This window comes from Schistocerca cancellata, chromosome 3 (assembly GCF_023864275.1).
Source record: "Schistocerca cancellata isolate TAMUIC-IGC-003103 chromosome 3, iqSchCanc2.1, whole genome shotgun sequence".
Classification (NCBI taxonomy): Eukaryota; Metazoa; Arthropoda; class Insecta; order Orthoptera; family Acrididae; genus Schistocerca; species Schistocerca cancellata.
In genome coordinates this window covers 555427801-555441447 of record NC_064628.1, presented here as the reverse complement: position 1 = coordinate 555441447, position 13647 = coordinate 555427801, and the positions used below count along the sequence as shown (strand labels likewise).

At 46.6% G+C, this 13647-nt stretch overlaps 1 protein-coding gene across 3 annotated transcripts in view; it reads right to left on the bottom strand.

Annotated features, from left to right (window-relative positions):
* Positions 1 to 13647, bottom strand: part of LOC126175398 (protein FAM117B-like) — a 95677-nt gene that overhangs the window by 40438 nt on the left and 41592 nt on the right. For all 3 annotated transcript variants that reach the window (XM_049922186.1, XM_049922187.1, XM_049922188.1), the window contains exons 7-8: positions 7097 to 7174; positions 178 to 310 (exon numbers count right to left, since the gene is read on the bottom strand). In XM_049922186.1, coding sequence (XP_049778143.1) covers positions 178 to 310; positions 7097 to 7174 — 211 coding nt within the window. The remainder of the gene's footprint in view (positions 1 to 177; positions 311 to 7096; positions 7175 to 13647) is intronic.

Below are 13647 nucleotides of genomic sequence, written 5' to 3'. Positions count from 1 at the left end.
ATTTACCCACCTGTAGTTAGATACAGCCCAGCCAATCTGTCTCCTAATTTTAAGTTTTCTCAGTTCAATTTTCTGTTTCTGTTTGGTGCAAATATTATTTACACTCGGTCACCTATAAACCAACGAGCTCTTACTGCTAGTACAGATTAACCCATCGGTTATGAACAATATACTTACCTTGTATCTTCTATAAACTTAAGGTTTACTTTTTCACAGCCATCAGGGGGCTCCCTTGCGAGGAACTTGTTTATGTGCGGTGAAGTACCTAGCCGGCTAGTTTCTTGGTCTGGAGATGATCCTCTACTGCCACCTTCAAAAAAAAAAATTAATAAGAAATTGCTTTATTGATCTGTTCATGGTATGACTATCATTATCGTAAACCGCATTCAAATTTACTCAAAAACATGGATGTCTTCAGATATTTATCAAGGGGAATCAAGATCCTAAACCACCTGAGATTCTGAGAATGTCAAGAATGAGATTTAAAAGGAAATACACAACAATACTTATTTCATCTCTAACAGTTCATACTTATGGATTCAATATTTTTTTTTAAAGTTTGGTTATTTGATACTTAAATGGGAAGGTTGATTTCATTCCCAAATCTCTGTTTTACTTTCAACAACCTTGTTGTTGACAGTGTGTTAAACCTTAATTCTGCTTCTTTCCATTAAGGTAGGGAAAAACAGATAGAAAAATTCAAAAAATATATTTTTGTTTATGTCTGGTAGCAATCATGTACAGTTGACACAGAAAATTAAACATCAGAAGAAGAAAAATCAGACAGCCTGAGAAAGTGTGGCCGACTCTCATTCCGAAATCTGAGTGAGATGATGTGACAACACAACCCACCCCACCATTTCTTATCTTACCCAACCTATCCCTCTTTTCCCTCAAAGTAAAGCTAAGATGCTGTAGTACTTTACATGTGGCCATCAACAGCCATGGCATTTTGCCTCCTGAAGGTTAAGTTATGGCCAGAAATTCTGCCCCATAATTTTATAGAAATATTGTTACATACCAGCGCTCGCGCAGGCACAACAAAAAGCAGGTTTATTGAGATGCTTCTCTACTGTTATATTGTTTAAACATCAGATATCATAATATAAATCTACAACAATATAAATAATATATCAAGTTCTAAGAAAAGTTCTATAGAACACTAGGAAACACCCATATCTGTAGTACAATTACAAACAGTGTAATTATGACAATGAGGTTACTGTGACCAACACTGCAGGGGTTATTTGCAGTCAAGGGCTTACTTATGAGCAACAGAGTTAACCAAAATGCTAAATAAAATATGATGCTAACATACTGGAAGAAACGGGTATATTAAACAGATTACCCTTCACTTCTGATTTATTGACTACCGCACGCATGGGGGAGAGAGGGGGAAAAGAAGAGAGGGGGAAAAGAAGAGAGGGGGAAAAGAAGAGAGGGGGAAAAGAAGAGAGGGGGAAAAGAAGAGAGGGGGAAAAGAAGAGAGGGGGAAAAGAAGAGAGGGGGAAAAGAAGAGAGGGGGGGAAAGAAGAGAGGGGGGGGGAGAGAGAGGGGGAAAGAAGAGAGGGGGGGGAGAGAGAGGGGGAAAGAAGAGAGGGGGGGAGAGAGAGGGGGAAAGAAGAGAGGGGGGGGAGAGAGAGGGGGAAAGAAGAGAGGGGGGGAGAGAGAGGGGGAAAGAAGAGAGGGGGGAGAGAGAGGGGGAAAGAAGAGAGGGGGGAGAGAGTGGGGAAGGGAAGAGGGGGTTAGAGGGGGGAAGGGAAGAGATGGAGGAGAGAAGAGGGGGGAGATGGGGCAAGTGGGGGGAGAGGGGGAGAAAGGGAGACGGGGGGAGAGGGGGGGAGAGGGGGGGAGACGGGGAGAGGGGGGGAGACGGGGAGAGGGGGGAGACGGGGAGAGGGGGGAGACGGGGAGAGGGGGGGGAGACGGGGAGAGGGGGGGAGACGGGGGAGAGGGGGGGGAGACGGGGAGAGGGGAGACGGGGAGAGGGGGGGAGACGGGGAGAGGGGGGGAGACGGGGAGAGGGGGGAGACGGGGAGAGGGGGGAGACGGGGAGAGGGGGGGAGACGGGGAGAGGGGGGGAGACGGGGAGAGGGGGGGAGACGGGGAGAGGGGGGGAGACGGGGAGAGGGGGGGAGACGGGGAGAGGGGGGAGACGGGGAGAGGGGGGGAGACGGGGAGAGGGGGGGAGACGGGGAGAGGGGGGGAGACGGGGAGAGGGGGGGAGACGGGGAGAGGGGGGGAGACGGGGAGAGGGGGGGAGACGGGGAGAGGGGGGGAGACGGGGAGAGGGGGGGAGACGGGGAGAGGGGGGGAGACGGGGAGAGGGGGGGAGACGGGGAGAGGGGGGGAGACGGGGAGAGGGGGGGGAGACGGGGAGAGGGGGGGGAGACGGGGAGAGGGGGGGGAGACGGGGAGAGGGGGGGAGACGGGGAGAGGGGGGGAGACGGGGAGAGGGGGGGAGACGGGGAGAGGGGGGAGACGGGGAGAGGGGGGGGAGACGGGGAGAGGGGGGGAGACGGGGAGAGGGGGGGAGACGGGGAGAGGGGGGGAGACGGGGAGAGGGGGGGAGACGGGGAGAGGGGGGGAGACGGGGAGAGGGGGGGAGACGGGGAGAGGGGGGGAGACGGGGAGAGGGGGGGAGACGGGGAGAGGGGGGGAGACGGGGAGAGGGGGGGAGACGGGGAGAGGGGGGGAGACGGGGAGAGGGGGGGAGACGGGGAGAGGGGGGGAGACGGGGAGAGGGGGGAGACGGGGAGAGGGGGGGAGACGGGAGAGGGGGGGAGACGGGGAGAGGGGGGGAGACGGGGAGAGGGGGGGAGACGGGGAGAGGGGGGGAGACGGGGAGAGGGGGGGAGACGGGGAGAGGGGGGGGAGACGGGGAGAGGGGGGGAGACGGGGAGAGGGGGGGAGACGGGGAGAGGGGGGGAGACGGGGAGAGGGGGGGAGACGGGGAGAGGGGGGGAGACGGGGAGAGGGGGGAGACGGGGAGAGGGGGGAGACGGGGAGAGGGGGGGAGACGGGGAGAGGGGGGGAGACGGGGAGAGGGGGGGAGACGGGGAGAGGGGGGGAGACGGGGAGAGGGGGGGAGACGGGGAGAGGGGGGGAGACGGGGAGAGGGGGGGAGACGGGGAGAGGGGGGGAGACGGGGAGAGGGGGGGAGACGGGGAGAGGGGGGGAGACGGGGAGAGGGGGGGAGACGGGGAGAGGGGGGGAGACGGGGAGAGGGGGGGAGACGGGGAGAGGGGGGGAGACGGGGAGAGGGGGGAGACGGGGGAGACGGGGAGAGGGGGGGGAGACGGGGAGAGGGGGGGGAGACGGGGAGAGGGGGGGAGACGGGGAGAGGGGGGGAGACGGGGAGAGGGGGGGAGACGGGGAGAGGGGGGGAGACGGGGAGAGGGGGGGAGACGGGGAGAGGGGGGGAGACGGGGAGAGGGGGGGAGACGGGGAGAGGGGGGGAGACGGGGAGAGGGGGGAGACGGGGAGAGGGGGGGGGGAGACAGGGAGAGGGGGGGGGAGACGGGGAGAGGGGGGGGGGAGACGGGGAGAGGGGGGGGGGAGACGGGGAGAGGGGGGGGGAGACGGGGAGAGGGGGGGAGACGGGGAGAGGGGGGGGAGACGGGGAGAGGGGGGGGGAGACGGGGAGAGGGGGGGGGGAGACGGGGAGAGGGGGGGAGACGGGGAGAGGGGGGGAGACGGGGAGAGGGGGGGAGACGGGGAGAGGGGGGGAGACGGGGAGAGGGGGGGAGACGGGGAGAGGGGGGGAGACGGGGAGAGGGGGGGGAGACGGGGAGAGGGGGGGGAGACGGGGAGAGGGGGGGAGACGGGGAGAGGGGGGGGAGACGGGGAGAGGGGGGGGGGAGACGGGGATAGGGGGGGAGACGGGGATAGGGGGGGGCGGGGATAGGGGGGGAGACGGGGATAGGGGGGGGGGGAGACGGGGATAGGGGGGGGGAGACGGGGATAGGGGGGGAGACGGGGATAGGGGGGGGAGACGGGGATAGGGGGGGGAGACGGGGATAGGGGGGGGAGACGGGGATAGGGGGGGAGACGGGGATAGGGGGGGGAGACGGGGATAGGGGGGGGGGAGACGGGGATAGGGGGGGGAGACGGGGATAGGGGGGGAGACGGGGATAGGGGGGGGAGACGGGGATAGGGGGGGGGAGACGGGGATAGGGGGGGGAGACGGGGATAGGGGGGGAGACGGGGATAGGGGGGGGAGACGGGGATAGGGGGGGGAGACGGGGATAGGGGGGGGAGACGGGGATAGGGGGGAGACGGGGAGAGGGGGGGAGACGGGGAGAGGGGGGGAGACGGGGAGAGGGGGGGAGACGGGGAGAGGGGGGAGACGGGGAGAGGGGGGGAGACGGGGAGAGGGGGGGAGACGGGGAGAGGGGGGGAGACGGGGAGAGGGGGGGAGACGGGGAGAGGGGGGGAGACGGGGAGAGGGGGGGAGACGGGAAGAGGGGGGGAGACGGGGAGAGGGGGGGAGACGGGGAGAGGGGGGGAGACGGGGAGAGGGGGGAGACGGGTAGAGGGGGGAGACGGGTAGAGGGGGGGAGAAAGGGAGAGGGGGGAGAACGGGAGAGGGGGGAGAAAGGGAGAGGGGGGAGAAAGGGAGAGGGGGGAGAAAGGGAGAGGGGGGAGAAAGGGAGAGGGGGGAGAAAGGGAGAGGGGTAGGATGGGAGAGGGGGGAGAAGGGGAGAGGGGGGAGAAGGGGAGAGGGGGGAGAAGGGGAGAGGGGGGAGAAGGGGAGTGGGGGGTTAGGTTAGGTTAGGTTGGGGGTGGGGGGGAGATGATGAGAAGCGATGAGTTAGTTTAGTCACATGATGCCCAGTTGTGCTACTAAATGTTTTCAAAGTGATTTGCAGTTACTTAAAAGACAAATACAGAGTACCACATTTTTCACACATACGTAGGAATTGCTTACAGCCTAATACAAGGAATCATTGCACAGATTCATCTGCAGCAGCTGGTGAAGGTCTCTCAATATGAGCCAATATGTGTCAAAGTAACCCATCATGCTTAGTATATGGTCAACTACAACGTAATGAAAGGTAAAGGATCACTGTTTCAAAGGAGTGTGAAATCTACTTATATAATGTATTTTATTATCAACAATTTCAAATTTATGGCACAAAATTCACAACAGAACCAGTGTAAAATATTTAAAAAGTTGGGGAGAGGAGAATAAGCCAGGATAGCAATTTCAATATTGTAAGAAGTTGTTTAAGTTCATATTAAAAAGGGTGGATGGTAAGTACAGGTAATATGAGTTCAAAGCATTACAATAATCATAAATTCTAGGTATTTAAGCTGTAAAGTAATTCTTAAGTATGAAGTCGGTTGCATCATTTAGTTTTGCATATACACAGCAGTTGTACAAAATCTATGGAGAAAGTGTTACACATTTGTGAAAGTATTATTTTACTCACTGAATCTGAAATGACGATCATCAAATAGACAAACACTGAAGTAATAAAAACCTTATAAACATAACCATAGAAGACAAAGATGACTGAAGGAGATGAAAAGCAGGGACAGGCAAGTGAAGCAGGATTGAGAAGCAATACACTGTTCAAGCCTCTGAAAGTTTAGGGAGTGTTATAGAGTTACATCTAAATGAATTTATATCAGGTGCGACAATAAAGTAATGAGACTTATTTTTTTTGCAAGATGTGGCAACCCTGCAGGCTTGCGTAGGCACAATATCTTTGACCTTCATCTATAAGCTGCTTCTAGACCAAGCAGCACATCGATGCAACTGCTCAGTCGTGAGTTGTGCTGTAATAAGTTAACACATGTTTGTGTCTCTCGTCATGGAAATGGAACCACATAATATTGGGCAACGGTATGCATTTCTTTTTGCATTAAATTGGGTGAAAAAGTGACGACTACTTACGGTAAGCTTCAGAAAGCTTTTGGAGAAGAGGTTATGTCAAGAGCTCAAGTTTCTCGTTGGCGTAAAATGTGTATTGAAGACAGAATGAATGTTGAAGATGAAGACAACTGTTGACGACCATTGACCTCACAGACGGATGTCAACTTGGCCAGGATGCGTCAACTCGTACGATCTGATCGAAGATTATCCATGAAAATGATTGCAGAAGAACTGAACATCAATTGAGAAACGGTTCGTTTAATAATAACTGAAGATCTTGGTATGAGAAAGATTTGTGCAAAAATGGTCCCCAAAAATCTCACACCACAACAGCAAGAAACACGGAAAAATGTGGCAGCTGATCTGTTAGAGCAATTGGAAATCAATCCAGAATTGTTGAGCCGTGTTATCACTGGTGATGAAAGTTGGTTTTTTCAGTATGATCCAGAGACAAAACACCAAAGTTCACAATGGTGCTCAAAGGGATCACCCAGAGCAAAAAAAGCTCGCATGTCAAAGTGAAAAGTCAAATGCATGCTTGTATACTTCTTTGATTCCAAGGGAATTGTTCATAAAGAGTGGGTGCCTCCTGGACAAACAGTTAACCAATATTATTACAAAGAAATTTTAGAAAGACTTCAGAAAAGCGTTCTTCGTGTCCATGCCAACATTGCTGATAATGCTGATAATTAGATTCTGCATCACGATAATGCGCCATCCCATACTGCTCCATCAGTACAGCAATTTTTAACCTCAAAACAAATTTCAGTACTACCACAGCCACCTTATTCGCCAGATATCGCTCTGTGTGACTTTTTTCTATTTCCAAGAGTCAAAACAGCTGTCAAGGGATACCGTTTTCAAACACAAGATGTCCAAAAAGCTGTGACGAGGGTCTTGGAGGATATTACTGAATATGAGTTCCAGAAATGTTACCATCAATGGCAGAAGCGCTGGAAAAAGTGTGTGCAATCAGAAGGGAACAACTTTAAAGGAGGCAACACTAGACTTAACTAAAACAGTAAGGAACTTTTTTTCACATCAGTCTCATTACTTTACTGTCACACCTCGTAGTATATAGACATGTCAGTGTATTTACTTCATTCCTCTTTCTGAACGACACATTCCATTTCTTTTGTTATGAATTTGCATACCTGTTGCTATCATTACTGAAACAGGAATTACTTTAAAATGGTATTTTATGTAAAGATATACCTTGGAAATCACTTGGAGGCCTTGACAGATCCATTGACCCAGGGATCATGGGTGAAACAGATTCTCGCGATGGTGGTCCTACAATAAAATCTCTGGTTTAATGCAAATGAAGAAATGCATTAACAAATTATGATAAAAGCACAGCATTTCAACAGAATTTCAAATGAAAAATATTGGCATTAGTTGCAGACAACATTTTACTTTTTTGCACTTCTGCAACTCCTTTCTGTAGAAAAAACAATCCTCTACTGCAAAACAAAAATTTATTTTATATTATTCACTACAACTATATTCTATTTGCACACAATTCTGAGATACAGCATTTATCTATGAATCTCAAATTTAACACTCCCCCCCCCCTCTCTCTCTCTCTCTCTCTCTCTCTCTCTCTCTCTCTCTCTCTCTTTCTCTCTCTCTCTCATTAATGCTCTGTTGACAGTCTAAGAATTTCACAATATCCTGTTTTCATGAGGGAGACTGGGATAGTTAAAATTAATTGCCTGATGAATGAATAAACAAAGGGAACATCTAGCCAACCGAGGGCTTGCCGGCCTGTTTACAAGATGAGGACAGCACATACCTGTATGTGGAGTAATTTAAGCTTATTGTACATGACATTTAAAATGAATTATTCTGATATTTTTATGTTCACATTAACAATTTCCTATATTTAAAAATGAAATGAATTATGTTTTAGATTAAAGGCAAGGAAACCACAAGATTAAAATTAATATTGAAGACAGAAGCTTAACGCTAGGACACTTACAGCACCTTGGAGAACTAAATACAATGTAATTACTTATTACATAAAAATTTGAAACACTTACACTTCATAATTTCCTTCAGTCAACTGATTGTTTCCTGTTGTTGACAAGAGACTATGACAAGGATATAGAATGAATATGGAGAATCCATAAGCAAGCAGCATTGACTGCACTCCTTACAATGGTAATTTTACTGGTGAAGTCAGTCAACCCATGGGAATGCCACACTCTTGAATAATATGATCAGGAAGTGTATCTCGCTAGCATATAAACAGCATCCTGCAGGACTGACAATTCTGGAAAGTCTTATTCATAGAGCTGATGTCGCATGTTGTACATTAAAGAGGTAGCACGTCATTTCCAGATAAGAAAAAAAGAAGGAGCAAATGAAGAATGAAAGAAGGTAAGAAAGAAATATGCTGTCAGATGACACTGTGAAAGATTTATTTTTCATGATTAAATCCAGCAAGGTAGAATGGTTTCTACTGAAGTCTTACCAGAAGAGACCAACAACAACCAAAATTTTAGAATCCACCTGGACTGGTGATCATCCTTTCAATGGCATTACCCATGAAGCTTGTGAAGGCAATATTTCAAGTAACATCTAGATCTATATATATCTTTCCTGGATTCATAAGGGGAGAGAGCGGAGGCATTACTGTTTCCTCTCCATTTTATTTTTCCTGAGTACACACTTATCACAACAGGATATAGAGTATGTTATCGGGATCTGGGTGCTGTGTCTGTCTGGTACCAGAACCAACTCCATCGTTCACCTCGTGATATGAAGTTCTCTTCAGAACTGTTAAAATTTAAATCAAATATGCACCACTACAACATCAAACAGTGGAAACCAACACACTTGTATTTTATGGTTTATTATTATTATATTATTGTATCCAGGAAAATATCATGTTATGGTGTAAAAATACTTTGTAACTGCAGTATCATCTTTCTGTGGTTTGGATAACACTACTTGTCAACATAACAGTGAAAAAGAATGCAATCCCCTTCCTCAAGATCCTGAAATGATTCTCATACTTTCTAAGATACACAATTGGTTAAATAGATTCAGACTACCTTTCCAGAACTGCTTCTTGCTACCTACGTCTCACTTATCCCCTATAATGAGATCAAACACGATTTTGGCTGAACATGTTAGCATAAATTTCCATAGTACTGCACTGCTATACATAACAAAACTACATTCATTGTTTCAGCCTGCCACAGGTGATCTTCTTCGTGTGTGACTGGAATACTTGAAAATACATGCTTCACTAGTTCTATTCAAATGCAGCAAGTTTGATAAATCGCAAGCAGTAAATTTTACTGATTATTAAATGCCTACCTCTGAGAGGCATGAACACACACAAGAGAATAGTCACTGGAGTATAAGTTTATAGTCACCTCCCTATGAACACTATCTATGAAGGTGAGAGATAAGAAAAAAATCACTCTTGAATGACAATCTAGTTGTAAAGAAATTGGTTGATTTTTTCATAAAAACATATGTCCTTTAATGCTGGGGCATAAACCAGGGTGTAAACGTGGATGAAGAAAAAAATTCCGGGGTTTTTCCCAGACTTCCCGGTTCAAAATACACTTTCTCCCAGATGAAAACACACTTTTTCAGTGTTACGTGATGGTATATTTTCCCTCTGAACTGTAAAACCTACCCACCTTTTGAATGGTTATGTTTTTATACACAGGCGTAGAATTTCCCAGCACTTTATAAAACGAAACTCAGGGAAGAAAACTCCTTTTGGAAAGATTTTTGATGCGCAGCAACATGTACACTGCATATTTTTGTATTACAAAAGTATAAATTCAAATACCACCAAACACCGCATGTTACTTTCCAAACCATTGTAATAGAGATTGCGATGCACTTCTGTAAGCCAGTCATAGCTCATGTCAAATTCCCATAGCACTACATCAATTTACTCATAATAACGACAGGAATGTCCGATCTTCTGGGCTCGAAATACTTCTAAATGGCTCGTCATCAAACGCTCTGTGACTTGAGAAATTCATCGCACATAGTTCAACTTGCGTAAAAGGAAATTTTCTTTGGAATTAACACTTATCAAACCACCATTGCAATATTTTCCCGCGTCCTGTTAGAAATAGGTTCGTTTCAGTAGTCTTCAGAAAGCGCCAGGTAACAGGCGTTCTAGCACTTGTGCAAGCTATGACAACATAGGACATCCGTATGTTCATGCATGTAAAACATTAAAAGATCTTACATTATATAACCAAAGAAAAAGAAAAAGAGACATCACAGGATACTCCAAGAGCATCGGAATTTCGTGAACCATACTAACATGGCACATTTAAAGTGCATACTTAAAGAGCACATTCGTGTGTCCAGATTCCCAATGAAGTAGGTCTCGACCTGATTCTTTATTATGGCATAATGCCATACGTGTTAGCAGATGAAAACATACACTTGAAATGCAGTGAGCAGTTGAAATTAGCCAACAGTGTGGAACTAAGCACTTTGTAACACATTGACTGCCTCAGTGTAAAAGATTAATAAAAACCAGATTTCATTAGCAAACCGACAAAAATAACTTCATTGTTCTACAAGGCGATTAATGCATGGCTGTCAGCAAACTGGAAATAAAATAAAATCTGAAACTAACAACGTATATTAGCCTTCCGTAATTATGTGAATGTATTTTAATTAACTTGGTAGCCAATGGCCACTGAAATCAATTTTGTTTTCATTTGCCGTGAGAGCAGTAACGAAGAGGAAACAGCAAAATCACTAAATGTAAACACAGGTCACGTGGAGACTACTCACTTCCCAAGTATAACTCAAGACTGCTCTGTGCATCAGCCTCAGATCTATGATATTTCTGAACCGGGGCAGTACTAAGATAGTGCCCCCCCCCCCCCCAACCACCCTCCCTCCCTCCCAGCCACCCTCCCTTGAGTGTTTGAGATATGACATAAAAAATTTTATAAAATCGAATTTTCAAAAATATGTTCATTTTGCAGCGCACATCTTTCTGAACAGTCTGATATATATAACACATATGTTCCATATGTTATTTGGTCTTAAGTGTGCCAGAGTGCAGTGCCACCCTTCTTTCTCCAGCTTATAACTTCTATCGCATGTCACTATTTCGCTCTGTAGAATTGAAACGTGTATATTTTGTACTGGATGCCATCACATTAAATTAAGGACAGTGGAAATTAAAATGTCCTGTGGTGTCTCTCCTGCTCCCAGTCACCCGGTTTGACATCCTGCCCCTCTTAAAAATACTCACAAATAATCCCATCCAGTATTAATTGTAACTGGGAGAACAAGAACTCTTCAGAAAATCTGGACACTATTTATTGCCTGTTAGCTAATAACTTTCTGCTTTGGGTGACAAAATTAAATATAGGATACATAAAACCAGTAAAGACAAGAGACAAGCAAGAAAGTACACATTTCTTCAATCCTTAGCTCCTAGCATTGTTTTCTTTCTAATCTTGCTACAGCTTTACACGGCATGCTTTTCTTTCTGCGAAAGAATCTATTACCTCATCAAAGTTCGTCATATATTTTGCTACATTAAAAATCGAAATATTGTTGTCTAATACTGTGTAAGCTGTTAATACAAATAGTACCCAAGACTGGTGTGGTTTCTCGATCTGATTATGTTTATTTTGTCACTGTCTGCTAGATAAAACAAAATAGGCCTTTCTAACACTGCAGAAGTTGTAACACACACCAAATAAACGTAACTGTTTTGCACAAATGGTCATTTTTATAATATGACAATATAATTCATGAAGACCAACATAAAATGCCTATTAGGCCTACTACAAGCGAAAAGCTTTTGTTAGAATATAGTTTAACATTTCATTCATACTCTGGCATGAGATCGAAAACTAGTAGTACGAAATCTTCAAATAAGAAATCGTTATATTCTTCCCTAATTTGTGTGATGTCCCTGTATCTTCTGCTTCCTCATTCTAACAATCTTGTCATGACTACTTTTGGAACTATACCTGCCATTGTCAAAACTTATTCGCCGGTTAACTTCACTAACCCTGCCAGAATCACCAGTTTAGTTATCCTTGATTATTCTCCGGTTAGGCATTGTTATGTTCGTACAAACCATTTTCCGCACTACTTCCAGAATAGAACTTAAGCGGCTGATAGATGGGGACTGTACAACTGACCCTTACTGGTGCAGCAGTCTGGCCAAACATTTTCTTACAAAATTTCATTTCCCTGAATACACCGAGAAGATAGTACATAATCTTTCTTACCTGTTAGTGATTTATTTCCACTCTGGTAGTTTTTTTTTCTTCTCTTTTTTCTTCTTTCTTCGATGGGACCAAACTGCTGATGGCATCAGTCCCTAGGCTTACATACTACTTAATCTAGTTTATGCTAAGGACAACACACATCCCCATGCTTGAGGTAGGATTTGAACCTGTGGTGGGGCGAGACGCGCGAGCCGTGACAAGTCGCCTCAGACCGCACGGCTACCCTGCGCGGCTTACGATTCATTCAGAAATCAACTTACAGTGTGTGTTCAAAAACCAACAGGGATGCGCATCAGAATCATATGAGTAATCGATAGACCAACATGCACTGGATGTTAGGCGCTTTGTGAAACAAGGTGTTTTCCTCCTCAAGAATATGAATTTAGCAACCTCCACCTCCCCTCCCTCATAGGTCCGGACCCGCTGCACAAGCGTGAATCTTGCAGCATGGGCATGACAGTAAAATTTTTCCCGGTTGCATCTAGCTGCTTGCTGTGACTGCTTACACAGCCAACAGCCACATTTCTGTAGCCATAAACGAGAGAAGGTACTACTCACACGTCACTGAACCGAGCATGGACATGAGCCCGCTCGTAACTGCTAAAACGAATCTAATGTAAACAGTTGTGACGTCACGATCATCGGAGGCAATTTGTTGTTATGAAGCATTGCATAGTCTTCCTAAAGCCTTTGACACATTTTGCTGCTCGCAGACGCTTGTATGAGTACTATGTTTTTTATTGTATATGGCGCATTTCCTTTACAACTTAAGTTTTTATTTTTATTTTTTTGTCTTGTTCATGTTTTATTGCTGCAGTAGGGCTTTCCCAGTTTTGTCCTGCATGAAAAAATTCCCGGGTCTCCCAGTTGTCCCAAGTCGTATACACCCTGAAAAACCCAAAGGACAGTTACCTGGAAGAAAAAAAATGGAAGATTTTCTTGGTCAATTCTGTGGCAGCTTATTTATCAAGCACTTGTTGAGACAGCATGTACACTGGCATTAGCTATCCTGTGCAGGGGATATATTAGAGCAGCAACTGCTACATCCAGTGGTCAGGAAAATTCATGTAGTGTTACGACAGCGACCATCACTCTGCACTTAACGTTGGCCATGAAGATCACCCATTCTGTATAGCTCTTAGCCATGTATTATCATTTTCTTAGAAATATGGTTCTCATAATCACATAAAAAATATAAAAATATTCAAATCTAAATGATTAATGGAAAATCTCATATAAAGATGTGAAACAAATACTAACAAAGAGATAGAGGGGCTGGCCAGCACTTACCTCAGCTCAGTACAGCTGATAGATACACATAAAACAGAACTGAAAATTTACGTTCCTAGCTTTTGGAACAAATGTTCCTTCATCGGGGAGGAGAGAGGGGAAAGAAAGGGAAGAAGGGAAAGGAGATTCAGTTACTCACAACCCAGGTTATGAAGCAACAGGGAAAGGAAAATAGGGAGGGTAGCAAGGATGGAGGCATGGTTGTCAGAGGGAAGCCAAAGATATTCT